The sequence below is a fragment of the Mustela erminea genome, chromosome 2, assembly GCF_009829155.1.
Source record: "Mustela erminea isolate mMusErm1 chromosome 2, mMusErm1.Pri, whole genome shotgun sequence".
Classification (NCBI taxonomy): Eukaryota; Metazoa; Chordata; class Mammalia; order Carnivora; family Mustelidae; genus Mustela; species Mustela erminea.
In genome coordinates this window covers 80,826,144-80,847,709 of record NC_045615.1, presented here as the reverse complement: position 1 = coordinate 80,847,709, position 21,566 = coordinate 80,826,144, and the positions used below count along the sequence as shown (strand labels likewise).

Below are 21,566 nucleotides of genomic sequence, written 5' to 3'. Positions count from 1 at the left end.
AGCATATTTTTCAGTTTATAAAATATCCTCATAGGTCATCTCAAGTTGAGTCAACTAATATTGACTGAGTGCCTATTACTGGCCAGGAAGGCTAGAAGATAGGGTATGGCAGTCAAAACACACACACGCACACACACACACACACACCAGGTAAGTGTCAGAACATTGCATTTCCATTTCGGTGGGGGAGATTAATTCAAGCAACAGAAAACATTTACATTTCATAGATGAAGAAAAGTCTTTTGAAGGCTAATATTTTTCCAAAGAAATTATAAAATTATGGCACAGACCAGTGTAGGTCTGCTCCCATATCCAGGCTTTGCAAAGCTGTAACTGAATAGCCAACCTCTAGGTAGGCCAATGTAGAGTAAATGGCCAGTCCTATTTGTTTCCGCGGTGGTGGTGGTGGTAATTTTTTAATGTAAATCTAAATGTGTTCTAATGCCACTTTTCTATAAACTTTAGATTATTTCAATAATTTATTTGTTAGAATACTTTCTAGTTTTCCAAATCCCAGAAACAATGAGACATTATAGAGTTCTTTGTTTATTTCTATTAATTGATATGGGGGTTAATTGTTTAATTAAATAGTTTGTTTCTGTAAAGCTATTTTCTATTTCTTAGCATGATTGCACTAATGCCTTTATTAAATATCTTATGAAAACATGTAAGTTTTATGTGCACAACTAGACTTAATATTGAGCATAGATAATCCATTTCATCATGATTACTATGCTTAAAATATAGTCAAAGTTTTGTTTAATTCAGTTCTGTTTTTGTGGCTTGATTATGTAGCCACAGTTGTTCTAGTTTAAAATTATAAGCGTGAGTCAGACCCCATGACACTGTTAACTAAACATGTTTCTCTACATCACAGTGTCATAAACAACATTTTTTCTTTATAAATAAAATTGGGAACTTCCTTACAAGGCAAAATGGTAACATATTTAGAATACCTTTCCATTCTAGGGGGAAATAACGAAAATAAACAAGTTACCAATCTAGAGGCACAGAAATTAGGTTTTAAGTATTGTAGCAATGAGTTACATTTGAGAAACAGGAAGAACAACTTTATTATAAGCCTGTACAATATCACACCAGAGAGATGCTCTGTCATAGGACTCTCTCCTATGTTGTTTTCCAACTGGATTTCTGACAGATCCCTCTAGAGAAATGGAGTTTTTTCATTAGTACTAGTATTGCTCAATGGAGAATAAATAAGACCTATTGGCTATACTTTTAGTAACTTATTTGCTATCAAGAAAGTCACATCCAGTCCTTGCATTTTTTTTTCCACTATAAGAGCATTCACATGTGCTATTGGACTAAGTAAGTTTTCATTTTTCTATTTTTGAAAATTTCTTTTAGAATTATATTAAAAGTAGCATGTATTGAGTACAGTTGCCCTTGAACAATGCTGAGTTTTTAAAGAAGCCAACCCCAGTAGTTGAAAATCCAAATATAACTTTTGACTCCCCCAAGAGTTAACTACAAATAGCCTTCTTTGACCAGAACCCTTACCAACAACATAAATAGTTGATTAACACATATTTTGTATGCTATATGTATTAAATACTGTCTTCTTACAATAAGGTAAGCTAGAGAAAATAAAATGCTATTAAGAAAATGATAAGGAAGAGAAAATACATCTGTAGCACTGTATTTATCAAAAAAATATACATATAACTGGACCTGCATAGGTCAAACCTGTGTTGTTCAAGGATCAGCTGGACATAGATTAATATACTTTATATGTGGTTAGTCTAATATTATGAAAACAAGTTAGCAGGCTGCAAAATTACAACTTTACTTTTGGAAGACTGAAACGGGGAACAGAGAGTAACCAATTCAGGGAGCACTGTCATGAAAAGTCATGCAAATATTTGGACATATATGTTCGCTAAGAAAAAAATATATGTGTATAAAATCACAAGCCTTTGATACCATAAATCTCAAATATATCTTCTTTTGAATTCTGTTGAAAAGACTGCCTTTTACAATAACAACAAAAGAACATTAGGTGCAAGTTTAGTGTAATTTGTATAAATTGGTTATCATACTCTTTCAAAATCAGAATTTAACATAGGCATCTGTGTTTAATGTAAATATAGACTATAGGCTGTTCCAGTTAGTCCAAAATTAAGGATGGAAAGAAACCCAAATTAAGTTAGACTTTCTTGGATATTAAAACATAAAACTATGGAAATGGCAGAAGAAGCTACAGACTAAGAAAATGTTAGCTTGAGAATAAATTTCTTTCGAAAATTAAAATAAATTCTCAATGGAATCTGATTCTTCCAGTATACAACAATATAAATAGACATTAGTGAGAGAAAAAAAAAATCAACCTTCCATTTTGCATTTTAATTAAAGCCAGGGCTTTATTTTCTCACTTTTCTCTAAAGATAGATATAAAAAAATGTAAAAAAAAAAAATGACTCTGCTAGGAGTTAAATAAATCAATTTATTGTTGGGTTTGAGAAAATTAGTCATATTTATATGCTGGTGTTATAGTATATAAATTATTTACCACTCAAAAATTTGGTTTCGGTATTCCATTTGATGAGTATATTTTTTTAATTAGTGAATATCAAAGAGGTTGCCATACCAGATTCAAAGACACAGTTTGAAAATCCAGTCTTATAATTTAAGTTACTATTAAAAAGACTGTTTTATATGAAGGAAAGATGTCATAATTTTACAAAGAATTAAAGGACAGCCTTGAAATGCAAATTTCTAGGGTTTGGAAAGTTCATGCTCTATTATCCCGTAAGAAGTCAGCAGCAAATTCTGTATTGTTCTCCACATATCTTTCTACTTAAAGTCTCATGTTAATGGCATAATGTTTATCAGAGAATGCAGCAGTTTGAATTACTCGAACATGCTTCTACTACAAAAATATCTGATGTGTTGGTGCACCATGAAGGCAAAATTAGGTCATTAACTTAATACTGCAAGTCAATTAACAATCTTTGTCAGAGTCTTGAGGCTTGCAAGTATACTGATAGGGCTTGCACAACGAAATGCAACTGTATGTTTGGAACACAAAAAGCCATGTTCTATTAAGATATGTTGTAATAGCAGCTGTTTACAAGAATAAACTGGTCTCATTGCTCTGATATTCATCAATTAATGTGTTGATATAAATTTTTTATCATAGATGGAAGGAAGTGTGCTTCGAGAAGTATAAGCTCTTAGAACTTGGAGAATGGGAACTACTGAAAAAGAAAATGAACGGATCACGGGAGGCCAGGGTATCCACAGACTTCGAAGGTTATAGTTTAAATTTACAAAAGAAATTTAGCATATTATCTTCATGATTGGGGAAGAAGGTATGCTGAGTTCATAAACTGAATCTGTTGTGATCACCTGTGGTCTTTGCAGCAAGGCTGTACATTTGAATTCCATTCATTCCAAGAGAACATTTTAATGCTGATTATGTAAAGCAGAGCTAAATTTATTCTCACCTGTTAAATTTGAACACCTATGAGAATATGATGATTTCTTAGATTATATTACATATAATTCTTAGAATATATTACATATACTGGATCACAACAATGACTATTTTTGGATCTATTGTATTTATACATAGATAGAAGGGAGACTGAAACTATCAAAGTTCAATTTATATCTAAGTTGATTATATTATTAATGAATATGATTTCCTAACATATGTTATTTATTCTGAATATTTATGCTTACAAACTTTTTTATTATTTTAGCAGAAAGTAGTTTTTTCACAGTGCTAATGTTTCCTATTATTTTGCAAAGAACTATGAAGATAGCTCATCTAAAGATCCTAATCGAATAGTATTATGTTTTTTACAGCAAAAGAAAGCAAAAATATCATGTTTAAGAGGAGATAGTAAGAAAAACAAAAGGGAAAAAAAACTGTTTTCCTTTTGTATTTTAAAACATGTACAAATACAATTTCAATGATACTACAGATGATGATGTATAATGACATACAATCCATGATAAGCTTACAAATATGTTTGTTCTCTGCAGAAAAAAAAAGAATTTAAGCTTCTGGAAGCCTCTTATTAATACTTTCACAAATTGAAAATTATATTTTAAAGAAAAGCAATGAATATAAGAAATGAGCCACTCTTTTGTATTTCACAGAAAATTTCATTTCCCATCTATTCACTAGATTTTGTTTATATTCTATGGTGTTCTGATCACATGATCACAGAAACATTCACGTACAACTTGTGATTTTAAAAGAATGACTCAGTTACGACTCCCATCTTCACAAAAGTAAACGCTTGCCAAGTTTCTCAGTAAAATTACTATGCACAACCTGTATATAACTTTATATGTCTGGAAAAAAATTCTTATTTATACTGTCAAATGTCATAAAAGTGATGAATGGACAAATCTCATCCTCCCCTGAAATATCAGGTCTTACTTGAGACCATAGGAAAACTTCTCCATATGGTAATAAACACTGGCATTACTCCAAAAGACACACCTAAAATGCATCCAGATGTGTGAAAGAGGATGGGAAAGGTTAAAGGGGCTATGAACTAATTCTGTCAGGAGAGACCCAGATTTGAAAATAAGCTCTATCTACATGCCGCATTTTACAGCACCATCTCTTCCTCTGAAAGACTTAATGCAGGATCGTGCTACAAGCAGTGGGAACCAGGAGCAGGAAGACAAATGATGATTGGTTACTGACTACCATCGTGCTTTCTAATTAGTGTTCGATTAAGTGCAAGAAATGTCATTTGTATTGGAAAAGAAATACTGGATTTGTAGTTATTAAGTTGCTAATTTTCTCCAGAATCCCCTGAACTTCTGAGGCATGAATAATATGAAAGATATTTTCTTTTTGATTTACTAAGGTATGTTGACAATAATGTAATTTCTGGTATTAGTAAACCTTGTGCAAATCTCCAAAGTAATTTTTCACATGCTCTATACTATATTAAATCAATTCATTCTTTCTAACATGCTGTATTACAGTGAATCAAAGCTCCATTTATGATACACAATTAAATTATAGAACAGTTTTTTAATAATGAAACATAAAGTGATTGTTACTGAATGTGAAGTGTCAGTATTTTTTTTTTTCAATTTCCTTTTGGTTATTTTTCCAGTAACTAAGAAGAAGAGATCAGAAACACAAGTTATACAAACAAAATTCGTCCTTTCTAAATCACTCACTCATTTAAAAAACTCCTTATTTCACATGTATTATTTGATCCTATGGTTACCAACTTAAAATAAAATTTTAAAAATGTATATGATAAATTCATATTTCAGGAATATACTGGTGGCAATGTGGTAATAACTATATCCCTTCATATCTTTTTATTGTAGTTCTGTGATATTCATTTTTGTACTTATGCTCTTACAGGATGTTCACACTAAAATCTCTGTTCAGCTAACAATCATTCCCTGCAGGATTCTTAGGATAAAATTTTTGGTTTTCATCAGTGCATAAGCCACTCACTCTTCCAATCTTTCGAGCAGTTTCTAACGTTATGTGACACACACAGTGGTGGTAGTGGTGGTTGTGTGTCTGTGTTATGGGGTAATATCTAAGGATTATTTAAAACATAAAGTTAAGAAATCTCACAGTTCCAGTTTGTAATGCTACAGACTTTAAATATCCTTGAAAAAGTACAGGTAAAAGTTCAAAAAGATAAATAGAAGATAGATGATTGGAAATAGTTCTGATGTCCAAAATACATTTCAGTATATATAGGGCTTGGGTAAAGCTTTACTAAAGCATTAGCACTTAATTAGCATTAATAAAAGTAAACTTAAGTAGACTGCATATTTTAAAAAGTTCATTCTATGAGGTACATGTATGCTTAAGTAAGAGTTTTGTTTTATGGTTCATTAGCTCTGATTAGCCACTTTAAGATGTCTTGATGCATTTACTCCATCTTCCTGAGTGAGGTTAGCTGGTAAAGACCACCTGGAAGGACTAACTCAAAATGATTCTTCAGGGATTACCTTTACAAAGAACATTAAACAGATAAAGACATTCGAACAATACATTCAGTATGGATTAAGATTTTGTCACTATGCTTTTTGTTATATTGTTTCCTATAAAACAAAATGAAGAAATAAAGCTATCAGACTTGAATTATCTGCTAGTTTTACTGGATGGACTATGCACATAGAATTTAAAACTATGAATTACATGAATTAAAAAAATAGATTTGTATTAATCGTTCAACTTTGTTTGTTTACATCATTCTTGATCAGCTGTGCGAATGAAGACTAAAATGAGCTCTGAAGAGGGGCAGTATGTAAAATTACCATAGTAATTTCAACTTAAATTTTGTAACTTCCAGTAACTTTCCTAACAGAAAGAGGTTACAATCTATGATCTTTGTTTGGCAGCTCTGGCTCTAGAGTCACGGAATGTAAGCTGAATTTTCTACATTCTTTCTATGCCAGATATTATCTCTTGATGCTCAGCATCATTCTTATCCTGTATTGCACAACCTGGAAGTGACGAAACTATCTTTTCCAGGAGCTCAGGCTTAGATTCTGCCAGTGGGTGAGAGCTGAATGACATTTGAAGAGTGAAGACAAAGCAGGGACTGTTCTGGAACTGGCTCATTGCAGGACTGCAGGTAGACAAGATGATTGGCAGTGGTTTCTTGAAATACCTACAGTGTTCTTATTGCTGAGGTTATTGGTGAACTTCCCCAAACTTCATTCTTAGTCAGTTTAAAGATTTTGCAAGCTATTTCTTAGCATTAAGTACCTTCTTACCTGGAAGTCTGGAAGTCATTTCAGTTCTTGACCAATCTCATACCAATATACTATCTCATATGCTTTTTGTGCATATCCAGTAGGATAGTGGACAAAAGTTCTTAAAAGATATCATGGGCTTGCCAGAATACTCCATAGCAAATATAAACCAATGTGTGAGGAAGAATCACATACATATAAAAAGAGGCTCTAGAGCCAAGCTCACAGTGATAACCCATTTAGACCACTTTCTGTGCCATACTGGAGGCAGGTTATTTAATCTCTTTTAACCCATCAGAGACTCAATATTTGTGCCTTAATAATAATAATAATACAGTTTCATTGAATTTTGAGAAGAACTAAATGAATTACTAAATGAATAATAGTGTCTATGATGTAAAGAACTTTGAGCAGGGCTTTAAATAGCAATTTCATAAATGTTATGCATTATTTCATAAGGAAAAGAGGAGAATTCCTAAAAGTTTCAATTACTACATTTAGAAAAGTACGCAATGTACATTTAAATGTAAAAAATCAAAGAAAGTAACAAACTAGAAGGACGTTATGTTGAAGAATTTGTTCTATGCCCAATCACAAAGCAATATCTATGCTGAAATCAGCATATGGGACCTTTGCTCACACATTGGTAGCTCCCCTATTCTCTATCTACTACCAAATGCCTTCACACATTTTTCACTCTAGGACTAAGTATAAAATCATTTTAAATCTATGTGTGAATGAGTGTATTGTACTAAAATGGACAAAGAGATAATCTTTATTGCTGAATTCTCAGCAATTCTCAAGAATTTGGGGGGGGGGTTGGAGCGGAAAAGACTAAGGATAATTTTCTAGAAATTCTGAACTGATTACATGGATGTAGCCCTATTGTTCAGGATGCGAAGAATACAGCTAGGGTAAGATTCATACCTTGTGCCACTGAGGTTTCTTGTCTTTGTAGAAACTCTGTGCTACACCTATATTATTACCACTACTTAGCATGACTACTAATACTGCTAAATTTCATTGCAGCTTATTGAATACTGGACACTCTGGTAGGTGTTTTACAAGCATTATCTTATTTTATTACAACAAACTTAAAAAGATAAGTATGATTATTTTCATTTTGCAGATGGGGAAATTGAAGGTTAGCAAGGTTAAATGACTTCCCAAAAGCTATAGCTAAGTCAAATAGTATAAAATCATTTTATTCTTTTCATTACATGTTATTACTTCTCCTTTTCCTCACTTATATTTCAAGGATATTATTTTATTAGTAGGAAAAATTTGTATGTTCTGCTTTGACTTATTCAAACTTGCTTTATGTCACCATCAAGCAATTCGATTCTTCAAATACGAAACCATAAATATATACATGATGGGCACCTTTTTAAAAATATAATGGGGCACCTGGGTGTCTCAGGCAGTTAAGTGTCCAAGTCTTGGTTTCAGCTCAGGTCATGATCTCACGGGTCATCTGATTGAGCTCTGGTTGGGCCCCACGCTCAGTTGGGAGTCAGCTTGAAGATTCTCTTCTTTTGCCCCTCCCCACACCATGTATGCATGCTCTCTCTCTCAAATACATAAATAAATCTTTAAAAAATAAAATAGCTAAATATATATTCTTTAAAAAAAAAAAAAAGATTTCATTTGTTTATCAGAAAGAGAGATCCCATGCAAGGGGAGCAGGAGGCAGAGGGTGAAGCAGGCACCCTGCTGAGCAAGGAGCCCAATGCAGAACTTAATCCCAGCACCCTGGAATCATGACCTGACCCCAAGGCAGACACTTAACCGACCGAGCCACCTACGCATCCTGCCAAATGTATTTTCTTATAAAAACTTTTTGAAGTATTATTCTGTGAACTATTTACCAAATTAAAAAAAAAAATCCTAGTTTTACCTATCTCACTGGTATTTTAAATTGTGTTTGTAAACACTGCAGAACAATCTAATCTAATATATATGGCCCAATACTGTAGAGCACGCAAATTACAGAAGAAACTTTCTCTCTCCTCAAGCTTATTAACAGCATAATATTTATACACATTTGAAGGTGTACCAACAACTGATCAGGTAACAAATAGATTTTGGATAGATAGATAGATAGATAGATAGATGCATGATAGGTAGATAGGTAGATAGATGATAGATGTAGAAACCAATAGAGATATTTATAATTTGCACACCATATCTTATTAAGATGCCAAAGACTAGTGAAAGGTATTTGCTGTCCTATATTTTGTTATGCTTCTAAAATGCCAAGGTTAATTATGCTTCAGTTTTGTTGCGGCTTACCAAAGAAGTCAGCTATTATTATGCTTTTTACCTGACAGTAGAAATAACAAGTCGTTTTCATTTCAATCTTGAAACACTGCTTTTGCTCTGTTGTGACAGATTATATTTCAGTAATAATGACGACAATGATCTTAAAAGATCATAAAAGTGGTGATGATAGAAGAATCAAACAGCACTAATTGTTAGCAGTTAATTAGGACATAAAGTAGTCTGGGTCTTAGGCTTTAAACATAGTATGTCCTTTAAACTTTGGAACACTCCCATTTGAAGATGTTATACCCTTTTTTCTCTGTACAAGACACTTACCAGATTGACTAAGAGCTCAAACTCTGGAAATAACCGTGTAGGCTTATCACCTGACACTGTGGCAAATCTGGACTGCCTCAGAAAACTGACTTACCTGCCCTCTGCTTCAGCTTCTTTTCTGTAAAAACTAGAAAATAATTATCCTAATCTCATAGGTTTCTGGTAAGAAGTAAATAAAATAAATACAGATAAATGGCCTACAACAGCATCGGCCAGTAGTGAGTGTTTGAAACATGAGCTACGATTATGCCCGTTGTTAGAAAAAATCATTAAAAAATGACAAAATCCACTGGTTTCTGATATACTTGACACAGCTAAAGTCTTAGGAAAAGAGCCAAACACCATCATACCTGTGTATCCAGTTTTGCAAACACAGCTGAAGCTTCCTGGAACATTTTGACAGACAGCACCATTCTTGCACGGACCGGACAGGCACTCGTTGATATCTCTCTCACAGGCCCTGCCAGTGAAGCCATCTGGGCAGCTGCAGGAAAATCCTCCTACTAAATTGTGACAGGTCCCACCATTGTGGCAAGGTGATGGAAGGCATTCGTCTATATCTATTTCACACCAGCTACCAGCGTAACCTGGCAGACACTTGCATAAGAAAGGCTGCAGAGGTTCATTTGCCACAATGATGACAGGAAGACTCTCATGGCTCTTTAATACAGAGCTCACAGCCAGTCTTCTTATACAGCTCCCTCCGTTCTGGCATGGGCCATGAATACATGAGTCATGGTCCACAGATTCTACCTTTACTCCACTCTGCCGGAGAAGGATCTCTTTGATGCTTTCAAAGAAGGTGGCTACACCACTGGGATTCACATACTGATTATTGTTCCGCTTCACGGCTGCTAAAAGAAACGTTTTATTGTTCTCCTCATATGCACCATAAAGTTGCACAGCAGTCCCTAGGCCTGTCAGTTGGGAGCCAGCAATGCGTAGAAAATGAAGGTAGTGGTTAGTCAGGAAGTCCTTTACTGTTGGAACACTGAGACGCAGTAGGATGCTGTTATCCACTGTAGAGTTAGAAAATCCAGCAAAGAAAACTCGGATATCGCTCGTGACTGTGCTGTGAACTCCATCATTGCTAAGGACAGTGAGATCAAATGTGCCATCTGTTGACCTCGGCTGTGAATTTAGATCACAAGTACCTCTTGGAATACTGAACAGGCTTGTAACTCCCGAAGTCAGGGAACAGTGGAAGGTGTCTAGCACATCCGGATCCTGTGGCTTCACAGAACCCAAAATCCCACCAGGAAACAAATTGCCATAATAATTAACAAATATCTCCACGGTCCGAGACTGGGAAGGATTATCATTTTGGTCTATAACGGTGATATGCACGGTTGCTGTGGAAGACATTTGGGGAATACCAGAATCCCTAGTAACCACAGACAGATAGAAGTCTGCAATCTGTTCTCTGTCAATCTCTCTGGTTGTGCTCAGAATTCCAGCAGTGTTCAGACTAAAATAATTGGTAGCAGGACCTGTGCTCAACAAGTAATAGGTAAAGGGACCTTGATTGGGAGGGAGATCGGGGTCAGTGGACTGAAGGGTCATCACCAGAGTTCCCGGCCGTTTGTTTTCCATAACTTCACCTTCGCTGATGGTCAACATAGGTCCATTATCATTTATATCTTCGAGGGTAACTAGCAGGGAAGCACTTCCTGTAGCTGAAGGGGTCCCTGAATCAACAGCCAAAACCGTGAGATTATAGATAGGTAGGGTTTCTCTATCTAATTCTGCAGTAACAGTGATCTGTCCTGTCTGTGGATTAATGGAAAAGGCACCGTTTTCATTCCCTGATCCAATGAAGTAAGAGAACCTGCTCCAGCTGGGGACAGAGTCTGAGTCAAAGGCACTGACAAATGTCACATGAGTCCCGGTGGGGACTCCTTCACTGATCTGAACACTGTAGATATTTAAACTAAAAATGGGTGGGTCATTGGCATCAAGCACAGTGATGTTTACAGTGACCTCATCGATATCTGCACCCCTGATGCTACCAAAATTCTTGGCCAACACCTTCAAAGATACCCTTTCTTCTCTTTCCCTATCCAGAAGTCCAGAAACATAAATCTGTCCAGTCTTCTTATTGATCTGGAAACCCTTCTTTCGGCTGTTACCAAAAATCAAATAGTGTACCTCCCCATCAGTGCCCAAATCACGGTCACTGGCAAACACTTCTCCAACAATAGTGCCTTTAGGAGCTGCTTCTGAGATTTCAAAATAGTAAAGTTTGGAAACAAAGCGAGGCACATATTCATTCGTCCCTTTTAATTGTATATTAACCGTGGCAAAACTGCACCTTTCCTCATCAGGGACATTGAAGGCTTTCACAGTAAGATGGTAGCTCTGTTTGGTTTCAAAATCCAAGAAGCCTTGAGTGGTGATGACTCCTGTGTTAGGATCAATGACAAACAGGTCACTGTCAGATGACTGTACAGTGTACGCAATCACTGCGTTGGTTCCAGAGTCAGCATCTGTTGCATTTAAGTGGATGACTGTTGTTCCACTTGGGGCATTTTCCAAAACAGTAGGGAAGTATTCATCAGGAAAGAATACTGGAGAATTGTCGTTCACATCTATCACATTTACGGTCACACTGCAGTAACCAGTTCTTGCAACCCATCCTCCATCTGTTGCGCTAACCGTCATTTCATGTTTCTGGCATAACTCATAATCAAGAGCTTTGGCTAGTGTTAATACACCTGTGGAGGAATTGATGGCAAAAATGCCTTCTTCATTTCCTGAAGAAATAGTGTACCTAATCAAGCCATTCATGGCTGCGTCTCTGTCTCTTGCAGAAACAGTTCTGACTACGGCCCCGATACTGTGGCTTTCTGGGATGGTTGCACTCATGTGACTTTGAGAGAATTCAGGTGTATGGTAGTTTTCCTCGGTGACAATTATTTGAACAGTAGCTTGGGATGAAAGTGGAGGGTTTCCTTTATCTCTTGCAGTGACAGTGATCAGAAAGTTTTGATTCAAGTCAGAAATGAGCGAAGATGCCACCGAAATCCACCCTGTACTATTGTCCAACTTAAATTTTCCAAACTGATTTCCATTAGAAATCAAATATTCCACCTCAGAATTCACACCAAAATCTCTGTCATCTACGGCAGTAACTTTGATTAACTTAGTACCAACTTTAACAGTTTTGGTGACCGGAGTGAAATATTTAGGTTTAAGAAATTGTGGTGCATTGTCATTACTGTCCACTGTGTTGATGGTAACTGTTGTCTCACTAAGTAATGAGGGATTACCTCGATCTGAAGATGTCACTATAAAACTATGTCTGTTGATGTTCACATTACTGAAGCCACTGACGTTCTGGTATTTTAAGACCTGTTTATTGAAAATCTCTCCAGTGGTGGCATTAATCCTAAAGTACTCTGACTGAGATTTTATAAAATAAAACACTTGTCCATTTGATCCCTCATCAGGATCTGTTGCAGATACCTGAGTCACTTTGGAGCCAATTTCAGGAAGTTCAGGGCAATCTAAGTAGTAAGAGGGTTTGCTAAATCTTGGAGCATTGTCATTGATGTCCGTCACAAATATTGTCACATCTGTACTTACGGTCCACCCAGAATCGTGTGCAGAAACTCGGATTCTGTAACGGTCCGTATCTTCTCTATTTAAAGGTCTACTTATTACAATATCTCCTGTGCTGGGATTAATTGTAAATGGAAGACTTGTGTCTGTTATAGAATATCTACTGATTGCATTCATACCAATGTCTTCATCAGAAGTTGTGACTCGTGTAACTGTGTATCCTAACGGGGAATTTTCAGGAATATAGGCACTGAATATCTGAGAAAACCTAGGGGCATTATCATTTTCATCCAAGATGTTAATAATGACTTTTACTGAGGTACTCTGAGAAGGGGAGCCTTTGTCTGAAGACTTTATGGTAAGCACATACTGTGATATTTTTTCCCTGTCTAATGGCCGAATGCTTCTAATTTCACCAGTGGCATGGTTAATAGTGAAACTGTGTTCTTTGTTACCACTAACAATTTCATAATCTAACTGTCCATTGGGTCCACTGTCCTTATCCGTTGCTGAAACAGTAAGTATTTTGCGAGGAGAAAGATTTTCCAATATTTCAGATACAAATGGATCTTCCTTAAAAACCGGGGAATTATCATTGACATCTAAAACTGTTAAGTCAAGTTTCTCATAAGAGGATAAAGGAGGGAAGCCTCCATCCCTGGCTTCTATCCATATGACATATTTTTGTATCTTTTCAAAATCCAGAGGTTGACTAATGGATACCTGCCCTGTTAATTGATCGATTTGGAATGTATTGCCAAGGTTTCCACTTGCAATATAATAGGACAAAGGTTCTCCTCTCAAGGAGGACCCCGTAATGGTGGTGACAAGAGTGCCGACTGGCTGGTTTTCAGGAAACATGAAAGTCTGTTCTTTGGCTCTGACTTTAGGGAAATCTGCCTTGTTCACAAATCTAACAGTCACTGTTGTAGAATCTGTCTTTGGAAATGAGCCACTGTCTTTTACATGTACAGAAAATGTCACTTCTGAAGCCCCATTTAGTGGTCCAGCTGCCATAATAGCTCCTCTCAGTGGGTCAATGTGAAATTTTTCAGAGTTTCTACCCGAAAGAGAATAATGCAGTTCAGAATTGGGTCCAATATCAGCATCTGTGACTGTAACTGCAAAGACGAAGGAACCTATGAAAAGAGGAAGTGTGCAGTTACAATCAAATGAAACCCAAATAAAACATTTGCTAGTAGATTAATGTATACAAAATATTATATTGCTCCCTAATATCACTTTACTTTCTCATGATTACTGGGGGAGAACAGTAACTCCTATATTATCTCTGAAGTTCCCAAGTCAAGTCTATTTAATGGTAGTCTTCAGGGACTGACCTGCCATTTTCTAACTAAAACCCATATGGTCTACTGGATTTAATATTTTTCAGTATGCCTTTGAGAGAAGCACAGGGAAGAGCAATGCCTAATCATTCAGAATTATAGTTCCTAGGAGGAAAATCTGTATATAACACAACTTCCAACAAACATGATACTAGAGGAGTCTATTAAAAGCTCTGTTTCTACCCAATGAGAAAAGATAATTGCTCTGTTATGTCTTAAAACATCTTTGAATTGTCATATAGGTAATCACGTCAACAAAATTTTTAATTTGTTTTAGAAAATTATTTTGATTCTTTATATCCACTGTTTCTTAGTAGCATTCTTTTATCTGTGAGCTATTATCACATGGAGATTATATATATATATATATATATATATCCAGAAATCAATTAGAACAATTATAAAGTAGTATGAAATAAGAACTGAGGAAGAATGGACTCAATTTGGATTCCAAAAGTTAGTGCTTGGGACGAATGCCAAAAGAACAGATTGTAACAGGAGGATTATAACAGGAATATGCAGAAAAACTGCCATAAGGACATGTTTTTGATATACTCATTCAGAAACCTTTTCCAAACCTGCACTCATACCCCTACAGTAAAGTTTGTGACAAAAGTGAAAAGACTTTTAATAAGGTTAGTGATTCTGATTAATTATAATAAGTCTAATGAGGAAAAGATGCTTCAGCATTACATACACAGTCTTTATAGGGGATGTTACATTGCATCACCACACATTAGATGTAATTAGAATCATGACTGCCAGCATCATTTCAGCTAAAGGCCTTCATCAAGTATATATGACTTTGATACTGACATTTCCTTTTGATAAAAAATTGGCACAAAAATTTATGCATTTCATACTTTGAATTGATATCAATTTGACATTCTCAAGTGAATATAAGATCAAAGATCAATGAGAGGAGAAATCCTGGATCCATTTATTTTTCCTTCTAATTAAAAATATTTTAAAGCAAGGCAGATCAAATTAATTTTGACCTATATTTGTATATTTTCCTGTTTGGAAATGCATCTCAAATATTACAAATGGCAGATTATTTGTGCAGTTCTTAAGAGAGCTTGCCATTCTTTATAAACAAGCAAATAAAACCAAACTGAATTTAAATGAAGAAAAAGAAATGCATATTGTCATATGAAAGTGCTCATTAATGTCTTCATAAACTTACTAACATAAAACCTTCATCCACCAAAACTGCAATAAAATATTAATAAGAATAATTCATTAGAAGTATTCACTTATTAAATATTTTTGAAAACCTATCTATGAAAGATTGAAGTAAAATATTTCTTTTCTTTTTTTTTTAAGATTTTATTTATTTATTTGACAGACAGGGATCACAGTAGGCAGAGAGGCAGGCAGAGAGAGAGGGAGAAGCAGGCTCCCTGCTGAGCAGAGAGCCTGATGTGGAGCTCAATTCGAGGACCCTGGAATCATGACCTGAACTGAAGGCAGAGGCTTTAACCCACTGAGCCACCCAGGCACCCCAAATATTTATTTTCTATCAACAAATAGATATCAACATCAGTCAAGTGATGAGCACACTGGTGAAGAATGCTTATTACTTCCCAGATGTTTCAAGTGCTAGGATATGGAAGAAAGAAAGAAAGAAAGAACAAAAGAACGAAAGAACGAAAGAAAGAAAGAAAGAAAGAAAAACAAAATGAAACAAAACAATGTCCCTCCTTTCAGGGAACTTACAAACAAATAATATCTCAGGGCAGAACTCTTCTTGATACAAAGTGGCTATTTTAGTCATCTGAAAATATTCAAGTAATATTAAAAAATAAGTACCAGGAAAGATGTAGCAATTATAAAATATTTAAACACAACTGGCATAGGATAAAAGAATTAATTTGAGATTCAATGTTCCTTCAGTTTCATTAGTTGAAACGAGCTGGATTTTAGAGGATTTCCAAACCTAGGCTATATCAGAAATATTCATGTAAAAGTAACAGAAATACATTTATAGGAAATGCCCAATGTATATAGTTTGCATTAATCCATGAGACCTCAGAGTTGGCTTCATTACCTGCAGGAGTAGGAGACGGGATGTGTGTAACATATGGATGATGCTGAAATCTTGGCGGATTGTCATTGACATCAGTCACAGTGACGAGCACACTGGTAGAACTGGAAAGAGCTTCTGGGGATCCAGCATCACTGGAAATCACAACTAAAGTATAATTCTCTTTTGTTTCCCTGTCTAGCAACGCACTTGTGATGATTTGTCCCGTGGATGGGTTGATAGTGAACTGAGAGTTTCCACCAGTGATCCTATAACTAAAGAGAGCAGAGATGGGTGGATTTTTTCTGGTTATTATGTTGTAGCATCTATTCACTAAAATTTAAAAACTGAGACAGAAATGTAAAAAAATAATCACTAGATGTATGATCACACAACAGTTAAAAAATATGGCTAGAAGATAAATATTTCAAATTTTATGTGAACATCTAATTGACAATCTTTACTGTGAAATGTCTAGTGAGCTCAAGCGGGTCCTCACAAGTTCTATAAATTTCTTGGATCATGCAAGGCCCCAAAATATACCCAGAAGACTATTGTGTTATAAATAAGTGAACCTGAAAGCATAAACCAGGGCCTTGCTCTAATATTGTGGTTAGTGGCCAGGATCACAAACGAACATCTGTTAAATGAATCTAAAAGTTATTTTTCTGCTGTGTACCATAATAAACCAGAGATCAGTTGATGATCTTATTTTAAAGACAAAACACTGTATTTGACATCCATTGACTACCCAGAACAACTAAAGAACAGATTATTTATACAAAGACATTCCTACTTACTAATTCTCTCATTTGTCATTCCTCATATGGCTATGCTTTTCTTTCCTGCTGTCAGGAAAGGTATGACATTTTCATGGGTATTCTGATGCTAACCACATTGGTTAATAGGCAAGAGTTTCCACTGAGAATAGCTTCCCTCTTCTTCATAAAGAAGCAGCTAGAAAAGAAGTAGCTAAGCTTGAAGGTTCAGAAGCTGGCTGTGGCCCATTGTTTTTAAGGTTGGAGAGTGGCAAGGAAATGGATGTCTTTAAAAGTTTTCTCCTTGATGCCAACAAAGAAATGCCCTTGTTGGAATCGACTGCATGTTTCTATAGTTTGGTTTGTGCCCATGAAAACATAGCAATAGTAAGTATCTACCAGAGACAGTAAAAAGAGACCTACATTGCAGCAAGTAGAGTGCACATTCCTTCCATTAAGCTCACAGTTTAAAACAAACATTTCAGCATTTTCATCCTTTTTTAAAGAAATAATGAACTGTTGGGGAGCTGATATTTTTTTAAAAATAGAAGTCCTATAAAATGATAGCAAAATGGAAAAAAAAAAGTAGAGAGGGAGTTTTGGCTGAGAAATGACTTCAGTATTTATAAAGTACTTGATATCACTCAGATTTTTAACACTTCTTGGCACACCCACATGCCAGGATCAAGAGTAAATAAGAATAGCTTTTCCTGGACCAGAAGTGACTCTTTATACAGTATAATTACTGCCCTTACACACTATACATCTAGCTGCTTTGTCAAAATAAAAATATCCGAGGCTTATAATTGAATTCTTACAGTTAGAAATTCAGACTCATGAGGTAACCAAATTGTTCTACCTCTTCAATAAATTCTGTAAGAATCTGAATTATGAGAATTGAGTGATTTTATTCTGGGGAATCCTGTTTCCCTACATCAGTGGATGTAGAAATTGCCAAATAACTTCACAGGGTAAAAAGAGTAATTCACAGCATCATAAACTTTTTTACAGCTCTTTGACAGCAAAGAGCAGGGTCAATTAAATATCCCTTCAATCATTCACAAATAAAAATAGAATTAGAGTAATGAAAAATGCATTCAAATTTAGATTTGGATTTTTGTATATGACAAGACCATGGTGTGTAAAGAAAGAGCAATGTGCTGAAAGGTAAATGATGTGAGATCTTGTCCAGGTTTAATGAAATAATGCATAATGAAATCTTGTACTATAAATTCTTTTTCTTTATTTTATGCTATTTTATGCTATTATACATATGGGGCATCATATGGGGCATATGATTATTTGTGTAAAAGTAATTAACATCTTTACTATTTTTGAACATTAAAGAATAAATTGTCATGTTAAAATAAGATTTTTTTCTAGACTACCTGATTCTGAAGTATATCAAAAGTTGATTTTAAATATGAAATGTTCTGTAATGTTTCATAATATCTACAATACCAGTTTCATGCAATTTATACTTATAAATTAAAACACACACACACACACACATGCACATGCACACACACAGATAGAAGAGACACAATGGATAGATGGCAAAGATAAATGCCCAGGTTTGCCTTCCCTCTATCACTTCAGTCTTGGTTTGGTTCTCATCCCTATTTGGAGATCTTTCCTTCTCTGGTCCAAATTAATTTCTTCTAAGGGATAAACTCAATTAGATTGGGTTTTGTGCTATCTTTTTAACATCTAAACATCTATGTAGTCTTTCAAGATTTGTAGCATCTTACTGTGCTCTTTGTGTGTACTGAGCACACTACAAGGCATTTTATATATGCTCTCATTTAACTTCAAAAACAATCCTGACACTTTGGTTTTGTTTTGGATTTTTTATAGATGAGGAATCTGAGTCTAAGAGAGACTCATATAGTTGCACAACAAAGCATACCACCTAAAAATGGTAAATCTAGAGTTGGAACTTCTGTCTTAATGACATCAACACACCTGGTCCATTGGACCACAGTATAAAAGAGGTAAAAAGCAGCCTGAGCAGACCCAATGGAGACAAGAAATTACTGCTGGCTAAGGCTGAAGGAGACTCTTTTTGTTTAAGGGATTTCAATGTAGCATTGGTTTACATTGATTTGATTCAATGCAAATCAGCAAATGTGTTACTTACTGATTAAAGAATAAGAAATGTTATTTCAAATTATTGGTGTAAACTGACATCATTATTATCTATAATCTAAATCAATAATTTTTGCACTTGTAAAGCTAAAATGCCCCAATTTGATATTTTAATCTTTTTTTTTTTTTGCCTCTTTCTGAGATCTACTAGAATCATACAACACTGTGCAGTATGTTACTAGAATATGATAATTTAGTAGTAGTTAAAGAGACTGTGCTTTGAAACACAATTCACTTGGGCATGAATTTTCACCTGACTCATAACACTTCAATTCATTAAATTCCTCAACCTTGCTAAGCCTTTTCTTTCTATCTATAAAGTGTGGATCACATATACATTCCTTTCACTTCATAGTCTTGAATATTGAATGTAATATGTGAGATGCATTTGGAATTGTAATTGGTATATTCTGAGAATTAAATGTCTAGGATTACACACATAACAGAGCACATATACATATGTAGTTATAATTTAATAATCTGTCATATATAATCTATTATAATCCACCTACATACTGAGTTAAATGGGTAGGCAGACTAAAAGACATATGGATTAGAAGGCACAAATCTTGCCCTCAAGCTTACATGCTAGATAGAAGAAAGAGAGAAAGAAAAATAAGTACAAAACCAGGCAATACATTTGAGTGTTATGAAACTGTCCAGAAGCACTCCTCTAGGTCTTCAAAAGCCGCAGAGACTGCTTTTGAGTGGAATGATTAAAAGAACGCTTTCCTTGAGGAAGGCAAAATTGAAGCTGGATTTTAAAGGGACTACCCATCTGACAATAGTGGTGAAAAGGGAGAAAGCTATTCCAGGTCAGGAGTCAGCAGATTTTCTTCCGTAAAAGGCCAGTGTTAGTGCATATGGCTTTGGAGGCCTGAAGAGCTCTGCTACAATACTCAACTTGCCACTGAAGTACAAAAGCAGCCATGGACAAGACGTACATGAGTGGGGCATGGCTTTATTCCAATACAACTTTATTTACAAATGCAGGCACTGGGCCAAATCTAGCCTGCGGACTACAGTTCGCAGAACCTTGAACTAGGACACAGAAGAACCTGAACAAGGCCGTAAGGCTTGGGAGAGCACAGATTCTTTTCCCAGGAGTAGAAAGTGATCCAGGGAGCCTGCAAGTTAGGCCATGTGCTGAAGACTGGGGCAGAATAAACTGGGGCCTTTTATGGAGTGACCGGAATATGGAGACTGGGCATTATGCCATAGCAAAGTGGAAGCTGAAAGACTCTGAGGAAGGGGGTATCACTGTTAAAGCTGAGCCCCTGGATGCCCAAGCTGGTTCAGATTACTGCCACTGCTCTTTCACGCACTGACCCAGGCTTGGCTTCCTCCAGATCACTTCCTACAACACTGAGTGATGAATTACCATAAAATGTAACCTAGTCATGTTATTGCCCAGTTTAAACACTTCAGCTTTTTCTCCTGTTAGATACAGAGAGGAGTGTGAATTTTTCATGTGGTATACAAGGCCCATTCCTCACCCACACCAACCATGCCGAGCAGCTTTGCTTCCCTGACACTGTGCTTCTGCAGCGTTCCCTGACCTTACGCCTGTGACTGTCTTTGCCTAGAAGGTCTTTCATCCTTTATTCGTTGATCAGCTACTTCTCAGTCTTTCCAAAAATCATTAATTGCCCGAAGCTTCTACTGATTTCTTCAGATAGCCTTGAGTACGTTGTTCTCTCCACCCCTTCTGTGCTTAAACTACACACTTGTCACTATACTATAATTACAAAATTACAAAATTCTCTCCTATACTGAACTGTTCTCTTTGCGGTAGCTAGATGGTCCAAGTCCTCAGGACTTAGGGTGCCTCGGACACAGTGAAGGCTCCAAAATCATGCAGTACGGTGTGGTATATAGATCGGAGGGATTAGAAACCAGAGTCAGGGAAGAAAGTTAATTTTTATTGTAATAGTGCAGGCATGATGTAATTGTGGGCTGAACTAAAATCTTGGCAGGAAGATCGCACAGAAAAGAATGGGTGCCAGAGGCATTAGTAAAGAAGAAACATGAGAACTTGTCCATTGACTGAGTATAGAGGGAGAGGATGACTCTTGGCTAGCACACGGAGATGAAGAAAGCAAGGCAACACCATTAAAAGAAAGCTGAATGCCAAAAGGAGAAAGGGGAAAACTTAAGTTTCTGATATGTTGTGCTTCGGATGCCAACAGAACCTCCAGGTTGGTTTGTCCACTACAGAGTTAGAAATACCGGCAAGGATCTCAGGGGTGGAGTCAGAATGGGTAGCACAGATACTGAGTTTTCTGCATAGTTTTCTGGGTGGTTGCAGCTGAGAAAGTGAATTATTCTCTCTCTCTCTCTCTCTCTCTCTCTCTCTCTCACACACACACACACACACACACACACACACACAAAGAAAGGGGGGGG

At 35.9% G+C, this 21,566-nt stretch overlaps 1 protein-coding gene across 2 annotated transcripts in view; it reads right to left on the bottom strand.

Annotated features, from left to right (window-relative positions):
- The window catches only part of FAT4 (FAT atypical cadherin 4), a 181,899-nt gene that overhangs the window by 31,280 nt on the left and 129,053 nt on the right, over window positions 1-21,566 (bottom strand). For both annotated transcript variants that reach the window (XM_032333361.1, XM_032333360.1), the window contains exons 9-10: window positions 16,279-16,529; window positions 9,672-14,021 (exon numbers count right to left, since the gene is read on the bottom strand). In XM_032333361.1, coding sequence (XP_032189252.1) covers window positions 9,672-14,021; window positions 16,279-16,529 — 4,601 coding nt within the window. The remainder of the gene's footprint in view (window positions 1-9,671; window positions 14,022-16,278; window positions 16,530-21,566) is intronic.